This window comes from Panthera uncia, chromosome E3 (genome assembly GCF_023721935.1).
Source record: "Panthera uncia isolate 11264 chromosome E3, Puncia_PCG_1.0, whole genome shotgun sequence".
NCBI lineage: Eukaryota > Metazoa > Chordata > Mammalia > Carnivora > Felidae > Panthera > Panthera uncia.
In genome coordinates this window covers 9466216-9488076 of record NC_064815.1, presented here as the reverse complement: position 1 = coordinate 9488076, position 21861 = coordinate 9466216, and the positions used below count along the sequence as shown (strand labels likewise).

At 43.3% G+C, this 21861-nt stretch overlaps 1 protein-coding gene across 2 annotated transcripts in view; it reads left to right on the top strand.

Moving 5' to 3' along the window:
* Positions 1-21861, top strand: part of TMC7 (transmembrane channel like 7) — a 56377-nt gene that overhangs the window by 18373 nt on the left and 16143 nt on the right. For both annotated transcript variants that reach the window (XR_007459504.1, XM_049638336.1), the window contains exons 3-11: positions 688-836; positions 2979-3146; positions 4704-4786; positions 10033-10178; positions 13569-13716; positions 15241-15414; positions 17052-17209; positions 19680-19797; positions 20227-20324. Coding sequence is in view for 1 of the 2 variants with exons in the window: in XM_049638336.1 (XP_049494293.1) it covers positions 688-836; positions 2979-3146; positions 4704-4786; positions 10033-10178; positions 13569-13716; positions 15241-15414; positions 17052-17209; positions 19680-19797; positions 20227-20324 (1242 nt within the window). In the remaining variant the exon portion in view is untranslated. The remainder of the gene's footprint in view (positions 1-687; positions 837-2978; positions 3147-4703; positions 4787-10032; positions 10179-13568; positions 13717-15240; positions 15415-17051; positions 17210-19679; positions 19798-20226; positions 20325-21861) is intronic.

Genomic DNA, 21861 nt, shown 5'->3' with positions numbered 1-21861 from the left:
CAAAACGTCATGACCTGTGCTGAAACCAAGAGTCAGATGCTTAACCAACCGAGCCACCCTGGTGCCCCAATATGCCATTCCTTTTTATGGTTGAATGATATTTCATTGTATGGATGTGCCTCATTTTGTTTGTCCATTCATCCATTGGTGGACATTGGGTTGTTTCCACCTTTCAGTTCTTGTGAATAGTGCTGCTATGAAAATTTATGTACAAGTTTTTGTTTGAGACCCTGTTGTCAGTTCTTTTGGGGGTATCTACCTGGGGGTAGAATTGCTGGGTCATATCAGAATTCTGTGTTTAACATTTTGAGGAATATCCAGACTGTTTTCCTTAGCGGCTGCAGCATTTTGCACTTCCACCAGCAGTGTATGAGGGCTCCAGGTTTTCCACATCCTGTTGGCTGGGATTTTATTTGATACTGAGGCTTGATGACCTTGTCATGATCATTGTCATGACTTTTATTTATTTATTTATTCTGAGAGAGAGAGCGAGTAGGCACATGGGGAGGGGCAGAGAGACAGAGGGAGGGAGGGAATCCCAAGCAGGCTCCATGCCTTCAGTGCTGAACCTCAGGTAGTGCTCAGTCCCACGAACTGTGGGATCATGACCTGAGCCGAAATGAAGAATCGGACGCTTAACTGACTGAGCCACCCAGGCGCCCCTGTCATGACTGTTTTTTAATGCAGGAACATTCAGGAGACCCAGATGAAGTATTTATCTGAGTGGGACCAGTGGAAACGGTATAGCAGCAAGTCTTGGAAGAGGTTCATAGGGAAGGCTCGCGAGATGACGACCCACCTGGAGCTGTGGCGGGACGACATTCGCAGCATAGAAGGTACCATGCCCCACACTCTGCGCACGGGCTCCGCGCTCCTTGGCAGAAGTCTCCCATGCCTGGCGGAAAGTACAGCTTCGTTTTCTCTAACCTCTAGATGAAATTTAGCACTTCTTTCCGTGATGAATGGGAGCAACAGCCCCAGTTAGGATTAGCAGAACCTGTGTCTTTGTCAGCAGGAAAATCAGATATTTTCCTATCCCTTCCGGCTGTAATTGTCTTGGAACACCATTTATGCTCATCACTACTTTGAAATTGTAGCAGTTAACCTGCAGGATCTGCCACTAGGTCTTGTTATTTAATGTGCTAATGAAGATGCTCCTATATTATTGTAGCACACGTTTGGCTTTTCATATTATAACCGGTTTTTAATATTATAACCATAGGTCTATTTGTATTTGGGGCATTTAAAATATTATTCTGAAATAAGGTTCATTAGACTTCACTGGACTGCCAAAGGTGCCCGTGGCCCTGAAAATACCGAGGACCCGTCCTTCCCCATATTGGGGGGAATTGGGCTGCAGGATTCCAACAGTCAGCTCTGGTTGCTCTAATCAGATACTATAGACAGGGTGGCCTCAATGACAGAAATTTATTTTTCTATAGTCTGGAGACTGGAAGTTCAAGACCAGGCTGCCTTCTCGCTGTGTCTTTACATGACCTCATCTTTGTGTGCTCTTGGGAAAAGAGGAGAGAGGGGGGCGGTGAGAGAGCTTCAGTTCTGACGCCTCTTCTTATAACGTCACCGATCCCATCATGGGACCCCACTCTTATAACTTCATCTGAACCTAAACACCTCCCAAAGACTCCACCTCGAAATACCATCAGATTAGGGCTTAGGGATTCAGCATATGAATTTGAGGGAGGGAGGAGACACAATTCATTCCATAGCAAGTATACAAAAAATTGCAAGTTGTGCCACAATATAAGATTAGAAAGAAACATTTCAACATTTGGGTGACATAGCAGGGCCAGGGAGAAAATACCTCTTAGGGTTACGTAGCCATAAAGCAAAAACAATTTACAAACAACTCCTCAAATCTGCTAAAGTGGGAATTTTGTAAAGTTTGTAGTGAATGTGGCAGGATGAATGGAAGAAATGTGGTCAATATTACTATTTTAAGACCTATAAAATACTCTTGGTAATTTATTCAATAAAATGCTTTTTAAAATTGTTTTATTGGGAGAATATAAACACAATCACAAGGGATTTCATAGGCTCACTTAAAACTTAACCATCTGGGGGGTGCCTGGGTGGCTCAGTCGGTTAAGTATCTGACTGCAGCTCAGGTCATTATCTCATGGTTCGTGGGTTCGAGACCCACATCGGGCTGGCTCTGTGCTGATAGAAATTCTGTGTCTCCCTCCCTCTCTGCCCCTCCCCTGCTCTCTCTCTCTCTCTTTTCCCCGCCTCCCCCCTTCAAAAATAAATAGACATTAAAAACAAACAAACTTAACCATTTAGCCGTACTTTTTTTGTGATCTAAGCACAACATCATGTTTGGAGCAAAATAATAAAAGCTGACCCCAGTTGAGCCTTAATTATCCAGTAGGTGTTGTGTTAAAGATTTCACTCATAACTAGCTTAGTTAATCCTCACAAGAACCTTTCATATAGGTATTTATCATTCGCATGGCTCTGATGGGTTAAAATACTTGGCCAGGTTCACTCAGCTAGGATGAGGCAGCCCCAGGATTTGAAGGATTTGATCTTGGCGGTCAAGCTTCCATGCCCAGCTTCCTTTCTGGTTTAGTGATGGCCTTTCTGGAGGTTTTCATTCAGAAAGGGGCTTGTGAGAATTCAGAAACGGGTTCATACAGTCATGGTCAGTTACAAAAGCACCTACTGCAATTCACTGGGGAAAGGGTAGCCTTTTTAGTAAGTGGTGCTGAGTCAATTAGATATTCATATAAGAAAAGATACTGAGTCCTACCACACACCATTGTCAAATAGCTAATTCAAGATGGAGTGTAGATTTACAAGTGAAAGAAGGAGAGACTTAAAGCCAACAGCAGATACACAAAATGTTTCTTCCTCCCTCCCCCACCAAGTCCCTCAGCTTTCTGGCTGATTGGATGTATCTCGGGTAGTGCGTGTGGGTCGATGCTCCTGGTTAGTGATGTCTGGATTTCTTTTTTCCAGGGAAGTTTGGCACTGGGATTCAGTCCTATTTCTCCTTCTTGCGGTTTCTGGTGTTGCTGAACTTGGTGATCTTTCTGATTATCTTTATGCTGGTTTTGCTCCCCGTCTTGCTCACCAAATACAACATCACCAACAGCACCTTTGTGCTTATTCCGTCCAAAGACACGGGTGAGTCTGAGGCCTGGTTTGCTGTGAGAATGTTCTTGTCACTGTGTGCCTATCTACCACTTGGGAGGAGCACTGTGGGCTAGGAGAGTGGAATATTTAGCAAGCATGATATAACCTACTTCAATAACTTTATTTCGAGACTTTTATCTCTGGTAACGGTGACACTCAGTTCCCACCACTTATGTGCCAGACATTATAGCAAGTGCCGGACGTGTATTTCTTTACTGAATGCTCAACAGAAGTCACATATTTTGGGCACTCTGTTTATTCTAATGTGGAAGGTTTCTGTTATCCACAGACATTTATCGATTCCCTTCTTGATTCCTATCTCTGTGCTAGGGGCCAGAAGTAGGGTGAACTGAGTCAGTGCCTACTTATGTTAGAATTATAAAATGGCAGAACTGGAATTAGCCTTGGAGGAACTGGTGCAACTCCTTTTTTTTTTTTTTTTTTTTTTTTTTAGTAGCATTCACGCCCATTGTGGAGCCCAATGCAGGGCTTTAAGTCACCACCATGAGTTCCAGACCTGAGCTGAGATCAAGAGTCAGAAGCTTAACTGACCGTTAACTTTCTTCTTTTAACAAAGGGGAACTGAGGTTCAGAGAAGGGTTCAGAGATTCAGGGTTCAGAGGTTCAGAGACTGGGTTATTTTCCTCAATTTGTCACTCCCCTGTAATTGTGACTTTGTAGGGCCTCCCACTGTGGCAGAGAATACTTTCTGCCCTGTTGGTATTGCAGTTGGCCCTGTGACTTGTTTTGTCCAGAGGAATATTAGCTTGAAATGGTTTATGTGGTTGACTTGTCTATGAGAAGAGTCCTGGGGAGGGCCCATTGCCTCAGCCTGGGCCCCAGAATGAAGTGATATGGTGTAGACTTGAGCCCAACTGGAAGACTGGAGTCCGTGCTATCTCAGCCTAAATCAGCTACATGAGCTCAAACTGTAGCTCCATGAATGAGAAAATATATATTTAGTATGTTTAGTAACTGAGGCTTTGAAGTTATTTGTTACATAGCAAAGGTAACTGATACAGAAAAAGTGAATTAGCTGTTTGAGGATAAGGTAGTTTCACTAAAATTAGTATTCAGATAATCTCTTGATCATTTGTACATATGTAAATATAGGTTGTTTTAATGAAGCTGCGTGTTTATTTACACACCTGGAAAGATCTTTTAAAATTGGATGTGCTTACAATGGAATAACAATACATCAATCACATATTCCAAAACACGTGCAAACATGAACCCCAAAGCACAAAATACCAAAACAAATAAAACACATGCTATAAGTAGACCCACATACAACATGTACAGAAAAAGACACACATCCACAGATATGTAGGGAGAATAGCGAGAGGGGAAAATGCTGCTGTACTTGGTGTATGGAGGTTTGGACTGCAGACAGAAAACCACAAGTTCATAAACACATCCACACATAATTATATGCGACATGTCTAAATATGTATACATATGCATGCATATGTACACAAATTATGATAGACAAATTGTAGAGACTGTGAAACCAGTTCCACTGACGTTCTTGTTTTTGTTTTTTCACAGATGTTCAATGCACAGTGTATCCAATAAGTAGTTCTGGACTCATTTACTTTTATAGTTATATCATAGACTTGCTCTCTGGCACTGTAAGTATTTCACATAATTCTGTATTTGGACCCTCGATATACTGCAAATAGGTTAATTTAAAATTTTTAAAAATGTTTATTTATTTTTGAGACCGAGACAGAGACAGAGTATGAGCAGGAGGGAAGCAGAGAGAGAAGGAGACACAGAATCGGAAGCAGGGTCCAGGCTCTGAGCTCTCGGCACAGAGCCCAGTGTGAGGCTCAAACCCACGAACTGTGAGATCATGAAGTCAGACACGTAACTGACTGAGCCCCCGAGGTATCCCAAAAAATAGGTTAACTTAAAGATCAGTTTCCTGAGTATCTGTGGTGAGCCAAACACAAGAGTTGACCACCATCGGCAAGGATAATGTTCACCCACCTGCTGCTAGATTATACAGGAAATGGGCTTTGTCACTTTTAGCCTTTGGCCTTTCCTTAGTCCCTGCCACCTTTGTATTGACCTATAGCAGAATACTGAGCTCTCCCACAGAAAGAAGTTTCAGTGAAAATAAACCCAAATAGAATTTATTTAATTTCTCAGACATTGTAATACCTTACATTTTGGGGTCTTCAGCCACCCGGATGAAAGCCTGGACTCTTCCTCCCAGAAATTACACACAAAGACCTGAGTCACACACACGTTTGTACACATCCATACACATTCCCTGAAATCCAGAGTTGATTAATCCCAGGTTAACCCCCTGCTCTAAAGTGGAACTAATCTCCTCCTTGCTATAGTAGTTCCAAAGGGTTTTTATCTTCTTTCTTCTAAAAAAAAAAAAAAAAAAAAAATGATTTTTTTGTGCACTTCCATTTGTTTATCCCACTTTTTCCAGGAAATGAGATTGCAGCTATGGAAAATGGCCATCTCTGCCTTCTAGACCAGGATTTCTCAACCTCAGCACGATTGATATTTGAGAGCCATACTTCTTTGTTGTGGGGGCCGTCCTGTGCACTGTAGGAAGTACAGCAGTGTCCCTGGCCTCTACCTACTGGACGCCCGTAGCAGCCACAGTTGTGACAATCAAAAATGTCTCCGGACATTGCCAGATGTTTCCTGGGGGACAAAATTGCCTCTGGTTAGGAACCACTCCTTTAGAGGGGTGCCTGGCGGGTTCATAATAGAGCCTGTGACTCTTGATCTCACGGTTGTGAGTTTTAGCCCCATGTGGGGCATGGAGCCTACTTAAAAAAAAAAAAAAAAAAAAAAGAACCACTCCTTTAGATGTTTAAAAAATACAAACATATAGGGACCCCTGTGTGGCTTAGTCGGTTAAGCGTCCGACTTTGGCTCAGGTCATGATCTCACGGTTTGTGAGTTCGAGCCCCGCGTCGGGCTCTGTGCTGCCAGCTCAGAGCCTGGAGCCTGCTTCGGATTCTGTGTTTCCCTCTCTCTCTGCCCTCTGCCGCGTGCACTCTGCCTCTCGCATTATCTCAAAAATAAACATTAAAAAAAAAATAAAAAATACAAATATATAAAAAGTCTTTCTGAAAGTTACTAGTCTTCATTTTATTATTTTATTTTATTTTATTTTTTAAATAGACTCCATGCCCAGCATGGAACCCAGCCCAGGGCTTGAAATCACGACCCTGAGATCAAGACTTGAGCTGAGATCAAGAGTCAGACACTTAACCAACTAAGCCACCCCGGTGCCCCTGAAAGTTACTTCTGCTTTACCGAATGTGCAAAGCTTTGAATTTGTCCATTGCATTTGATTTTGAAAAAGTGGTTTTTACATCTCTGAGCTTATGTTTTTCTCACAGCAATTGAGAGGAATTATCAGACACGTGTTAAAATGTCCACTATGCAAAAGAAGAAACAGAAGCTATATAAAATATGCAAGGGGGAAAGAAATTCAGTGAGTAACCCAAGGTTGCTGATGATAGCAAAGTGGGACCAAATTCCCAGAACTGCTGTTAGGCCCATTTCTGTAAATTACATTCCACAAGAAAAGTTTCTTTTTATAGATCTCCACACACCATAACCTTTTTCCTTATAGGAGAAATTATAGGAGGCTTAGATGCACTTGATCATAAATGTTTAGCATACCATGATAAAAGGAGAGATGGCCAGAGAGGTTAAACAATGGCTTGTCTTTGCTGAAAACAGTTGAGCTCATGATCAAATCAGAGAAATCTTTTTCCAGGCCCACTGGATCTTGGCCCTATAATGTTACATTATTTTGAAGGGGAGATACTGATGACAGACAGCCCTGATACCGACCAGGGCCAATGAAAACAGGTTTCGTGTAGTTGGGCAAGTTTTTGTAGCCTGTGTACCCAGCCTTCAGAAGGATTAAAGATAGAATCTTTTGTTTCTACATTTTTATTTCTAATAAAAATTGACTTAAGGGAAGCCATGATCTCGTGGTTCGTGAGTTCAAGCCCTGTATCAGACTCGAAGCAGAGCCTGCTTGGGATTCTCTCTCTCTGCCCTTCACTCGCTCTCAAAATAAATAAATACGTGTAAACATGTATTTAAATACTCAATATAACAATATATGGTTATCATAAAAAATACAAAATTTATAGAGTGAAAAGTGAAAGTACCTCTCCCCAGAGGCCACCTAACCTTTAACACTGGTTCATAGCCTTCTTGACCTTTCTCATGACCTTCTGGTTCACAGCTTTTTTGACTTTACTCTCAACCTTGCTTTATATGGTCTTACTTCATATTTTATAATACGGATTTTTCATGGTCCAGACAGCCTTCTATTGCTTCCATATTCCTCCTTTATAAATGATACTATACTGAACATCTATGTACCTTGTATACTCTTCCTGCTTTCTGTATATATTCCCTTTCCACTCTCCTACAGTTTTCCTGCTGTCAAAGGAGAAGAGTGAGGTGTTTGGTTATTCCCACCCTAAGTAGTCTGGGGGCTTTTCTATACTATATTTTCACATAGGGCGCCTTTGGGGTTTTTGTTTTGTTTTGTTTTGGTTTGGTTTCGTTTTGGTTTTGTTTGGTTTTGGTGAGAGCTTTATTGAGATATAGTTCATGTATCATATAGTCCATTTAAAGTGCACAATTCCATGGTTTTTCTGTGTGCCATCATTGCCAATCTTAGAACACTTTCATCACCTCAAAAAGAAATGTTGTGCCCTTCAAGTATCACCTACCAATCCTAACCAGCCCTGAGCAACCATTAATCTACCTTTGTGTACAAAATGCTCATTCCTGACATTTCATATACATGGAATCATACAATAGGTGTTTTTTTTTGTCTCTGGCTTCTTTCATTTAGAGTGTTTTTAAAGGTTCACCCATGTTGTGGCATCTCTCAGTCTTGTTCCATTGGAACAAGATTCCAGTTGTGTAGATTCCATTAAGATTCCATTGTGTAGATACACCACATTTTGTTTATCCATTCACAGTGGACAGTTGGATTGTTTACAACTAGTGATTCCACACCTATACCTAGGAGTGAAATCACTAGGTCAAATGGTAACCCTGTGTTTAACTTGTTGAGGAACTGCCAGACTTTTCCAAAGCAGCTGCACCATTTTCCATTCTCACCTGTAATGTTTGAGGATTCTGATGTCTCCACATTCTTATCAACACTTGCTATTTACCTGACTTTTTGATTATAGCCACCCCAGTTTGTGTGAAAGTGGAACCTCTTTGTGATTTTGATTTGCAGTTCCCTAATGACTAATGGTGTTGAGCATCTTTTCATGTGCTTATTGACCATTGTGTATCTTCTTTGAATAAATGTGTATTTGGATCCTCCTTCCATTTTTAATTGGATTCTGTCTTTTTATTGTTGAGCTATAAGAGTTCTTTTTTTTTTTCTTTTAAGATTTTCTTTTTAAGTAATCTCTACACCTAACGTGGAACTCGAACTCACAACCCTGAGATCAAGAGTCTCATGCTCTATCAACTAACCAGCCGGGATCCCCAGGGATTCTTTATATATTCTAGATATAAGGTCCTTATCAGACACATGGTTTACAAGTATTTGCTTCTATTCTCTGGATTGTGTTTTCACTTTCTTGATAGTATCCTTTGAAGCATAAAAGTTTTTAATTTTGATGAAGTCCAATTTATTTTTTCTTTTATTGCTTGTGCTTTTGGTGTCATACTTAAGAATTCGTGGACAAATTCAAGGTCATGGAGACTTTAGTCCTCTATTTTCCTGTAAGAGTTTTCTAGTTTGGGCTCTTGCATTTAAGTTTTTGATCCATAAGTTAATTTTTATATAGGGTAATGTAGGGGTTCAGCTTCTTTTTCTTTTCTTTCTTTTGCATCTGCTACCCAGCTGTCTTAGTACCATTTCTTGAAAAAACCATTCTTTCCCTTTATCAAAAATCAATTCATCATAGATGTATTTGCCTCAATTCTATTCCATTGATCTATGTCTATTTTTATATTACTACCACAATGTATTGATGAGTGTTGTTTTATAGTAAGTGAAATTGGGATGTGTGAGTCTTCCAACTTTATTATTCTTTTTCAAGATTGTTTTGGCTATTCTGGGCCCCTTACAATTCAATGTGAATTTTAGGATTAGCTGGTAAATGACTGCAAAGAAGCCCCCAGGGATTCTGATACAGATGTGTTGAATCTGTAGATTACTTTGGAGATTGCCATTATTCTCCTGATCCATGAACATGGAATGTTTTCCACTTATTTAGATGTTTAATTTTTCTTAACAATGTTTGATAGTGTTAAGAATGAGAGAAAGAAAGAAAGAAAGAAAGAAAGAAAGAAAGAAAGAAAGGAAGGAAGGAGGGGGGTGCCTGAGTGGCTCAGTCAGTTAAGCGTCCAACTTTGGCTCAGGTCATGATCTCACGACTCATGGGTTCGAGCCCCATGTTGGGCTCTGTGCTGACAGCTCAGAGCCTGGAGCCTGCTTTGGAGTCTGTGTCTGTCTCTCTCCGTCCCTCCCCCACTCATGTTCTGTCTTTCTCTCTCTCTCTCTCTCAAAAATAAACATTAAAAAAAAAAAAAAGACTGTGTGATTTACACTTCATGTTTTAAATCTATACCTAAAGTATGTTATTCTTTTTGCACATGGAATTGTTTTCTTAATTTCATTCTTGGATCATACATCTCTGTATTTTTAATGCTCGGGTTTTATCCATGCTTTGTTCCCCAAACACTAACCAAACATGCCTTATGATTCTGGCATTGTTCTGGTGTCTGGGAATTCAGGGATGAACAATGACACTGGAATGCGAGTTTCTTGAGGCAGAGACTGGTCTCCTGTTCCCTGAAGTGAATTCACCAGTCTGACCTCATGCCCTTGGTTTTGTTTCAGGGTTTCTTGGAGGAGACCTGCCTCTTTTATGGACATTACACCATTGATGGGGTGAAATTTCAGAACTTCACCTATGATCTGCCCCTGGCTTATTTGTTAAGCACGATTGCCTACCTGGCCCTCAGTCTTCTTTGGATAGTGAAAAGGTAAAATTTATCTCTTCATTGTATTCTTTTTGCATTACCTTTGATGGCTGGGGTTTATTGGAGGTCTGTGGACTCTCGGAGCCATTGCCCAAAGGATGAGCAGAGGCCAGGAGTAGGATTTGGGAAGAAATGTCCATGAGTCTTTTGCAGGCAGGGGAGACCTGGAGGAAATGGAAGCAAAATTTGGGAGCTGGAGCAGAAACCTGGGGTGCTTCAGTCAGTCATAATTACACACATTGGCCAGCGCCATAATGTAACCTTACCTTGGATCTGGTGTGGATGCTAATCAGGTCTCTACTGGGTTGCAAGTGTTAGAGACCCTACTCTGATTAACTGCGGTAAAGGGCGACTGAGGGGCTCAGAGAACCAAGGTAGGGAGGAAGCTCCAAATTATGGGAAGGGTAAGGATATAGGTATGTCTTCCAAACAACCAAAAGCAAGGGCTCCTTCCTCTCTGATTCTCCTGGTGGCAGCTTCCTTACATAGACTCTCAGTCACAGGTTCAGAAATCCTTTTGAAGAGACTCATTGACTCTGCTTCATTCAGGTATCCAAAGCCGACCCTTCAACTAAGGTCAGCAGGTTAAGGTCATAGGAAAACGTCTCATTTTCCATGGTAGACCAATGGTTCAGTGGGAGATGCCAATTCCCAAGACATGAATAGCAAGGAATATTAATTACTTTAATTACTAACAAACAACTGTCCTAAAAAGTACCAACAGCCAAACAATAGGAGTTGTATATCTTTCTTACATGAAGTTCTGAATAGAGACACAGGTTACTGTGGTAGACTCCTTCTCAGTCATTCTGGGATTCAAGTTTACCAAACTTCAGCCATTTTCAGCATTGGCTAAAAAGGCAGGAAGGGAAAACAAACATGGAGGAGTATCACATGGGAGGTGTTTATAGGCTAGGCCTGGAAGTGATGCACATTGTTCACATTCCATTAGTTATAGACCAAAGATAACTGTGGGGGAGGCTGGGAGATGTCCCTGGCTGGCAGCTATTTTCTAGCACTAATATAATACTATAGGAGAACCGCAAGTTTTTAATGGACAGCTTGCTCGCTCTGCCCCAACAATGTTGGTCGGCAGGCAAGGTTATGGGTGGGCACCTCTCTTACCCGCTTCACTGTCTACATGAGAGCATAGGTGCTATAAGCCATGGGGCTCTGAAGCTCCTTATCACAGGCATAGAAGGGACCAGGATGTTGAGGACTGAGTTGCCCTCCACATAGACTAGGATTTATCACCACAGAAAAAGCCCCAGAGACTAGCTGGGCACTCATATCCTGTGTTGGCATCTATGAGATGAAAATTAAGTGCTGTGTGTCCATCGCCCACTCAAATGGGCAGCATACTGATGCAAAAAAGCAGTGGCTCGTTTTGAGAGCAGAGAGATGCATGGTAGAGAAATGTTAGTTGATTGGGGTCTGGCTTTGCTACTCTATGATTATGGCAGGGACAGATCCAAGTTTTATGGGCCTGCGGTTTAGACAGTTTGGAGGGGCCCTCTTTAAGATGAAGAATACAAAAAGGTCTTGTGTAAAGTCTGAAAAAATAAACACAACAGGACCATATGAACACATTGCTGGAGGCTCTCCCAGGACCTTGGAAGGAGTCCTGGAGAAGATTTAAGCTTTATTAGCCGAATAGTGACTCCACCTTCAGACCTTGCCCAAGCTCCTCACCTCAGGGCTCTGATTGCTTCCTGAGGAAGACTGGAGGGAGGCCTGGGTGTGATGTCATGGGGAAAGTCTATCCCAGGAAGAGGAAGTGCTATTAACAGCTAAGAGCATGGACTTCAGGGTCCAGAGACCAAGGTTCAAACACCCCTTCACCTCTGTGAGCCTCATTTTCTTCCCCTGTGAAATGGGAGATTAACTGAAACAAGGCAGGTAAAGGACTTAGTACTGGCACCTTCCAGACATTTATTGAATTAAAATTACCATCGTTGTCACCGTCAAATTAGCCCCAGTTCTTGCCCTCACTCTCTGGATCTAGGGAAATAATTTTTCCCATCTCTGTATCTCTGCTTTCTCATCTGTAAAATGTAGTTTTGGTCTAAATCATAGGGTTTCAACTGGGATAGGACCTCAGAATCCCCATGGAGCTTGCTAAAATAACGTATTTCTGGACCCCACGTGGGATCTCCTGAATTAGGAATCTCAGAGTGTGAGGCCTCCTGGGCGTCTGCATTTTGGAAGAGCACCCCAGGTGGTTCTGATATACAATTTTTGCTGTAACCTTTTGGCAGAATGACTGATAACTGTAATTTCCTTACACTTCAGCTGTCTTTACAACTCACTAGCAAATCCTAAAAACATCCTGTTGCCTCTACACAGTCTGTGGCATTCGATGTTTTCGTATCATCAAAGGCTGGGGTGTATTTTTTCCAGGAAGGCATTTGAATGAATTAAAATTATGAAATGTGCCACCAAGTGGCATCTGACCTAAATAGGTGCTCACTAAATATTTGGCTATTTTACCATTTAAGTCATTTATACATTGATTTATCCATCAATTATATTTGGTCATATTATGGTCCAGGCATTCCAGATATAAAAATGGCCAGATAGCCAGGGTACTTGCCCTCAAGGAATTTAAAATCTAGTCAGGTTGGGGTGCCTGTGTGGCTCAGTCAGTTAAGCGTCCGACTTTGGCTCAGGTCATGATCTCGCGGTTTGTGAGTTCAAGCTCCAGATTGGGCTCTCTGCTCTCAGCACAGAGCCCGCTTCAGATCCTGTCTCCCTCTCTCTCTGCCCCTTCCCTGCTCATGCTGTCTCTCTCAAAAAATAAGTAAATATTAAAAATTTTTTTTAATTGAGTCAGGTTAAGGGGCTGCAAGATGATTGAGGATTAGGTTCATTGCCTTGAAGAAAATAGACTAATTTGAAGTGGGGGTCACAACTTTAGATGGGACAGTGAGGAATCTTTGCAAGGGATATTTGAGCTGAAACCTGAATGATGCAAAAGGAGCAGCCTTGGGAAGAGGCAGGGGAAGAACTGTCCCAAGAGTGGGTAGAGAGGGTCCTGTAAGTACAAAGGCCTTGGGGCCGGAGAAATTTGTGTGTTTATAGAAAGGAAACAAAGCCATGGTAGTTACAGCAGAATGGCCGTATGGGAGGAAAGATGGCACAGTGCAGGATCTCTAGGCTGTGTTAAAGAGTTTAGATTTATTCCAGCTATGAGAAAAGCCACTGGGCAGATGATATAATTGTCATCAAGCTACCTGTTTAACTGCCACTCATATTTAGAATGGTCCAGAACGTGTCCATGTCAAAATGAGTGGGAAATGCAGCCATGCATTTTTTTTTTTAAATTGTAAACAAAGCCAATCGGTGGGCCTGTATGCTGTTCTTAAAAGAAGGGGAATCATGTCTTGGGCTCAGGTCAGTGGAAGGGTTCAAAATCAACCTGATCCGGAGCGAGGAGCACTTTCAGAGTTACTGCAACAAGATCTTTGCTGGCTGGGACTTCTGCATCACCAACCGTAGCATGGCGGACCTGAAGCACAGCAGCCTGCGGTATGAGCTCCGGGTGAGTGCTGCTGGCTTTTCCCTCGGCGGGTTCCTTGCCAGCAAAGTCGTGCCTTGGAAAGCGGGGGTTGTAGCTTGCAGAGCAGCTGGGTCGGGGCCAGGCTGTCTTCAGTACTCAGCAGGTTTCCCCAGTGTTGGTTTCAAGAGCTTTCCACGGAGGATGCCACTGGGTGGCTCAGTCGGGTAAGTGTTCGACTTCGGCTCAGGTCATAATCTCATAGTGTGTGAGTTCAAGCCCCACATCGGGCTCTGCATTGGTGGTGCAGAGCCTGCTTGGGATTCTCTCTGTCTCTCTCTCTCTCTGCCCCTTCCCCACTTGTGCTCTGTCTCAAAATTAATAAATAAACTTAAAAAAAAAAAAAAAAAGAGCTTTCCACAGAGATCCCCTTACCCTAAGCATGGAGCTGATGGACTGAGGATTGGAGGAGATGTGGGGACATGATGGTGGGTGGGAGGGGAGAGTATCTTCCCTCCTTCCCCACCACCTCATGCTGTTATTTTTCCACCTGTTGAGAATCTGTCATGCATCACTTATACCAGGAGAAACAACTAAGCGGGGGAGGCCACAATGATAAGGTGGAATGGAGAATACAAAAAAGTACAAACGAATTTCCAGACTCATAAGGGGAGAAAGAGGAACAAATAGTATCTTGACCAAACCTACCAAAAAAAAGAGGAGGGGACAATTATATCAAAACCATAATAAAGTAAGATGGAAGGAATCAAATTAAATGTATTATCTGTTTAAAGGAATGGCACAGGGGCACCTGGCTGGCTCAGTCAAGTAAGCGTCCCACTTCGGCTCAGGTCGTGATCTTGCAGTTCAGGAGTTCAGCCCCACATCAGGCTTGTTGCTGTCAGCCTGTCAGCACAGAGCCCGCCTTGGATCCTTTGCCCTCCTCTCTTTCTGCCCCTACCCCGCTCACGCTCCCTCCCTCCCTCCCTCTCCCTCTCTCTCTTTTTTTATTTATTTATTTATTTTTTTTAACGTTTATTTATTTTTGAGACAGAGAGAGACAGAGCATGAACGGGGGAGGGTCAGAGAGAGAGGGAGACACAGAATCCGAAACAGGCTCCAGGCTCTGAGCTCTCAGCACAGAGCCTGACGCGGGGCTCGAACTCACGGACCGCTAGATCATGACCTGAGCCGAAGTCGGCCACCCAACCGACTAAGCCACCCAGGCGCCCCTCTCTCTCTGTCTTTCAAAAAATAAATAAAACATTTAAAAAAATTTAAAGGAATGGCACATACTGCATGTAAGTAATGTCATGAATAGGTTATGCTTCTGTTTTCACATTTATTGTGGAGTCTAACTGTTGCCTTAAATAGGAGGCTCTACCTTGACTTAGGTCTTTAGTAGACATGAAGACTAGTTGAGCTTGGTCTGGGAAGATACCTGGGGGGAGATGAATGCTTAAGGAAGGTCTTATAGATGGCTGGATAGGGCACGACGGTGAATCACATGTTCAACCCCTGAATATCGCTTCACCCAGTGCTCACAGATGAGTTTTCTTTGGCCCTCAGGCAGATCTGGAGGAAGAAAGAATACGGCAGAAGATAGCAGAGAGGACCTCGGAAGAAACAATACGGATTTACTCTTTGAGACTGTTTTTGAACTGTGTTGTTCTGGCTGTTTTAGCTGCATGCTTTTATGCAATTTATAGAGCAACGATATTCTCACAAGAGCACATGAAAAAAGTGAGTACTCTGTGAAAGTCAGTTTAACTTTTACTTTGGCTGGACATTTTGTAGGCCAAGTGCATTGTCTGAAGTGGATATAAATTTGGCTGATATGACAGAGAACTGGAAAATCAGAGGTGACCAATTTCCACTTTGATTTTATTTATTTATGTATTGTTTTAAAAGTAGGCTTCACTCCCAGTGGGGAGCCCATCGTGGCGCTTGAACTCACAACCCTGAAATCAAGACCTGAGCCGAGATCAAAAGTTGGACGCTTAACTGACTGAGCTGCCCAGGAGCCCACAATTTCCACTTTTAATAAAAATACAAAAGCATCCAAAAAGAGTGTTTGGAATTCCTCCTGGAATCCACAGGATTCAAAATTCAGGCTTGCCTGCCTAGATTTAATCGCCAACTCCACTACTTACTAGCTGGGGCCCCACTTTACCTAAAATAGCAGTTGTTTTAGGGGCGCCTGGATGACTCAGTCGGTTAAGCGTCCGACTTTGGCTCAGATCACGATCTCGCGGTCTGTGAGTTCGAGCCCCGCATTGGGCTCTGTGCTCACAGCTCAGAGCCTGGAGCCTGCTTCGTTCGGATTCTGTGTCTCCCTCTCTCTCTGCCTCTCCCCCACTTGTACTCTGTCTCTCTCTCTCAAAAATAAATAAAACATTTAAAAAAGTTTAATAGCAGTGGTTTAAAAAAGCCAAGTTGGTCTGGTGGCTCTACTTCATGAAATCAATCATCGGGGTCCCAGGTTCATTCCTGTTGTGACCCTGCCATTCTTAGGATGCGTTCTCTTCTATGTGGTACGAGACAGTTGAGCACATTCACGTTCTAGCCAATGGGAAGGGGTCGGGGAAGGCGCACCCTTTCCTTCAAGGGCAAGACCTAGTGCTTGCACTTAAAACTTCCACTCACATCCCTGATGGCTGTACCTAGCTATAAGGGAGGCCAGGAAACATAGTTTTATCCCAGATAGCCACATATGTGACCAATTAGTCTGTTACTCTGAAAGGAGGGACTGGCTAGTCCAAATCAATTACTACTATGGCCTTAATAATACTTTAAATTGCCCATTAATACAGATTCCATGGATTTTTTCTTTCTTTTTTTTTAATGTTTATTTATTTATTTTGTGGGGGAGAGAGAGATATACCATGAGCAGGGGAGGAGCAGAGAGAGAGAGAGGGAGAGAGAGAATCCCAAGCAGGCTCTGCACTCAGCATAGAGCACGACTTGAGGCTCGATCTCACAACCATGAGATCGTGACCTGAGCCAAAATCAAGAGTCAGATGCTTAACCGACTGAGCCACCCAGGCAACCCATCCATGGATTTCTTTCAATACTTGACCTTAATCCAATAGAGCTAATTTTTCTTCCTGAGGTGCTAGAGCACAGTTCCTCTATTTGAACACCCGAGGAAGGAAATGGCTTATGTTTATGGGCCATGTTGAATGACATATATGTTTTCTTCTGTTTGTTTTCTAAATATGTATAGTTGAGCTCTTTTTTGTTTGTTTCTTCCAGTTTTATTGAACTACAATTGACATATAGCATATAAGGTGTTCAGCATAATGACTTGACTACGTCAGAGTTAAGTTCTTTCAAGGTCGATTCATCTGGGTGCAAACTTCCCTTTGTTATCTTCACAGGAAATTGACAAGATGGTTTTTGGAGAGAACCTTTTGATATTGTACCTGCCTTCTATTGTGATCACGCTGGCCAATTTTATCACCCCAATGATCTTTGCCAAAATCATCCACTATGAGGATTATTCCCCAGGCTTTGAGATCCGGCTGACAATCCTTAGGTAATGCCTAGACATGCCAAGCAGATCACCACTTGCCCGCTTTCTTGCTCATGGCAGACATTGCTGATCAATTGTGGCACCTTTTCCTGCTGAGCCAAGAGGCCTCTACAGCCTTCAGACAGCCCCTGTGAATGAATCGGAGTGTGCCCATGCAGTGAAATCTCTTTGACTTAAGCATGTACTCAGCGGTACTATATTTTTTGTACATGTGTTAGCATATCAACAGCTGAGGGCATGAGATGGGGGCCCTGGGAGGCGGTGTTGCTCAGAAGATGTTAGTGTTTACCAGCAGGGGAGTGAGGGAATGAGAGAGAGAGAGAGAGAGAGAAGGGATAAAATGTATCTTATTGGAGCTGTTGGCAGCTGGGGCTCAGTCCTACTGGACAACTGGGAGTTTGGGTAGGAAAGCTCTTAAGAGTGTTCCCACCCAACAAGGTACTCATCCTGGACTTCCTAAAGGTGGCTGGCTCCCGGAGGCATGAATTCCCTCACATTGCCACCTCACTACGCAGTGTAAGGGCCTTGGGAGGAGAGGGGAGGAGAGTCACAGGGATTTATTGCACGAACCTGCCTGAGGCATCTACTGGTATAGTGAGTACCAAGAAAATGTGGCTAAGTCACTGACCAGATGTGTTTCAGCTGACTTCTTATAACTTGTTGTAATATCTCTCTTCATTCTTAATAAATGTTCAGTTTCCTAGAAAAAAGAAAGAAAGGACAGCTGTAAAGCAGGGTCTGGGGAGCTAACACAAATGAGCTGAAGAGAACCAGGTGGGGACAGTGTGAAATAGAGCGTTTCATGCCTCAGAGGGCATTTGCTTCTTAAAAACAAAACTTTTTTTTTTTTTTAATGTTTATTCATTTTTGAGAGAGAGACAGAGCACAAGCAGGGGAGGGGCAGAGAGAGAGAGGGAGACAGAGAATTCCAAGCAGGCTCCAGACTCTGAGCTGTTAGCACTGAGACCGACGCGGGGCTCGAATTCACAAACTGTGAGATCATGACCTGGGCTGAAGTCGGATGCCCAACCGCCTGAGCCACCCAGGCACCCCCAAAACTTTTACAGAACAAAAGGTATAATGAACCCCCCATATGCCCATCACTTAGTTTCAATCATTACCAACATTTGGCTAATCTTGTTTCACCTGTCCCGCTCCCCAACTTTTGCTGGATTATTCTGACCAAATCTTATTTCACCTTTTTTTTCTTCCTTAACATACTATCATCATACCTAATAAAATCAAGCCAGTTACCTGATAAAGTTGCAAATGGCTTTCTAGGATTGTTTTGTTCAAACCAGGATCCAAACAGGATCCACATGCTACGTTTGGTTGTTACGTCTCTTAAGCCCCCTTTATTCTTTTAAGAATTCCCCTTCCCCTTCTTTATGCCATTGATTTGGGTGGACACTGGGCATTTGTCCCGTAGAACATCCCCTAGTGTGGATTTAGTTCATTGTTTCTTCGTGGTATATTGTATCCTCCTGTTGCCTACAGTTGCTCTAAACTGTGTCAAATCTGACTTTTCATTAGATTCCATTTTTAGTGGTGGGCCCATCCCCAGTGGTGCTGGGTACTCACATTCTGCCAGGAGGGACACAACGTCAGGTGGCAGGCTATGTATCCAGAAGAGTGCTTTGCTCCCCCCTCCTAACTTTTTCATATTTCTATTTTTTTTTACAAACAAACAATAGAAAAGCATCTTTAAAAAAGGTTAGCCCGCTCTGTCCTCCTGTCTTTGTTTATTTGTGAGAGAAAGAATGCATGAGAGGTGCAGAGAGAGAGGAGACAGAGAATCCCAAGCAGGCTCCACACTGTCAGCGCAGAGCTTGATATGGGGCTTGAACTCACAAACCTTGAGATCATGACCCGAGCCAAATTCAAGAGTCGGACGCTGAACCACTTGAGCCTCCCAGGCGCCCCTGCCCTCCTGTCTTGAATCCTGCTTCCCCCAGGCAACTCTCATCTGCATGGTTGCCATTGTCCATCTGCCTGTTTTGTGTTCTTCCAGAAATAGGATCCTATCTAAGTGACACTCTGTAACATGCTTTTTCCACTCCCCAATATACCAGACATCTCTCAAAGCTTCTACTTAAAAGACACAATTAGTTCCCTTCAGGAATGTGTAATGTTCTGTAGTGTGGCTGCATCATCATGGATGCAGGAATTCCCAGCTTTTTGATCTCCGCCCCCCCCCCCCCCATTTAAAAAATTGTAGCAAATTACATATACAGCATGAAATTTCCCATTTTAGATATTTTTAAGTGTACAATTCAGTGGCATTAAGTACATTCCCAGTGTTGCTACCAGCACTACTATCCTTTTCCAGAACGTTCTCATAATCCCAAACAGAAACTCTCTAATATTTCTAGATTTGCTTTGAAGCTTTTCCACTTGTAGCTTCAGTTCCAAGGAGCCGGCCTGCCCTGAGGCCTCCTCGTCCTGTGCCCTCCCCTCCCTCTTTTCCCTGCAGGTGTGTGTTCATGCGCCTGGCCACCATCTGTGTGCTGGTATTCACCCTGGGCTCCAAGATTACATCCTGTGATAACTACTCCTGTGAGCTCTGTGGCTACAACCAGAAACTCTACCCGGTGAGGCTGCAGGGATGGGGGTGTCCTGCAGGGGGGTCATCCTGGGGTGACGGGCTCAAGGTTAAGAGAACAGCCCTCAAACCTCTGGGTTTGAATCCCAGATTGGCCCACTATCCTGCTGTATGGCACAGTCTGACACAGGAGACACTTCTCTAGGCTTGAAAACCAAAGTCTGTGCTGGAGCTCAGAGGAGCATCTGCTGGTGGCCTCCAGAGGTAGCAGGATCTGTGGGCGAAAAGGGCTCTGGAAGGAATCTGAGAACCTGGCATTCTCTCTCTCTTTTTTTCTTTACGATTTTACTTTTAAGTAACCACTCCACCCAGTATGCAGCTTGAACCCACAACCCCGAGATCCAGAGTGCATGCCCTACCAACCGAGCCAGGCAGGAGCCCCAAGGGCCTCATTTTCTCTTGATCTCTTTGGTTCCAGTGCTGGGAGACCCAAGTTGGACAGGAAATGTACAAGCTGATGATCTTCGACCTCATCATCATCTTGGCCGTGACGCTTTTTGTGGATTTTCCTAGAAAGTAAGCATGAGGGAAACCCCTCTTATTTCCCCTACCCCTCTGACCCCCTCCCGAGTCCTCGCTGGAGGCTCCCACCACAGCTGCTTCACAGAGTGCTGACAGAAATCACCAACAACCATCTGGTGACTTTTAACTTGCTCTGGGCCATTGACCTCATGGTCCATTAGGTGCCTCCTTGAAAGGCAGCATAAACAGAAATGGTGCTGCTTTCCATGAGGCTTCCGTGGAGGTGGCTTCCGGCCATTAGCACAGCCACTGTCAGGGGAGACCTGGGTTCATGCCCCAGGACTGCCACTTGCTGGTCATGTGACCTTGGGCAAATTATTTAAGCTCTGTGCCTCTTTTCCCACCTGCGAAGTGGGGATGGTAGCATTAGCCACTTGACTGCACTGTCTTGAGGATCACATGAGAAAATGCAGAGATAAGTACTGAGCACTCAAGAAAATACTAGCACCACATGATCGCCATTATTTAAAAAATTAAAAAAAAATTTTTCTTAGTGTTTATTTGAGAGAGAGAAATAGAGCATGAGCAGGGGAGGGGCAGAGAGAGAGGGAGACACAGAATCCAAAGCAGGCTCCAGGCTCTGAGCTGTCAGCACAGAGCCCGGTGTGAGACTTGAACTCATGAGCCTTGAGATCATGACCTGAGCTGAAGGTGGATGCTCAACGGACTGAACCACCCAGGTGCCCTACATGGTCACCATTATTTTGTCATCATATTATTACTGGCATCTCCTTGAGCCTTAAGTGAAACTGTTTACTTAACCACTTTTTTTAGCCAGGTGTACAAATTATTCAGGCATGTCAGAAGTCCAGTAAGCCCTTCAAAACCAACTTTAAAAAAGAAAGTGTCCTTTTAAAAACCTACACAAATATGACATGAATGTGTGCTTATTTAAAAATGTTAAATATTTAGTATTTAAATAAATACAGAAGTCCAGAGAATAGTTAGACTTCTCTTTTGTTACTGTCCCCTTAACTCCCCAGTCCTACCTTATTTCTCAGACGTGGCCATTGGGGTAGATCCAGCAGTCCTGGGGCATCTGGGTGGCTCAGTCAGTTAAGCATCTAACTCTCGATTTTGGCTCAGGTCATGATCTCGTGGTTCATGAGATCGAGCCCTGTGTCCAGCTCCATGCTAACAGCATGAAGCCTGCTTGGGATTCTCTCTCTCCCTCTCCCCCTCTCCCCTACACATACATGTGCGTTCCCTCTCCTTTTCTCAAAAAAATAAATAAATAAAAACAAAGACACATTTACATAACTACATGTATAAGTAAACACACAGTCTTGCTAGAAGTGTTCCTTTTCCGCCTTTAAATGGGATCACGGTACATCTGCATTGGTCTGCAGCTTACTTGTTTTCCTCCCTTGCACACACAAAATATCATGAATAACTTTCCAGTCAGGACACATGGATTTTCCTTGTTCATTTTAAGGACCGTATAATGTTCCACTGTGTCTGTGGCATATAGTTTGTCAATGTAGCCCCTACTGATGGTCATTTAGGTTGTTTCTAGTATTTAAAAAAAATT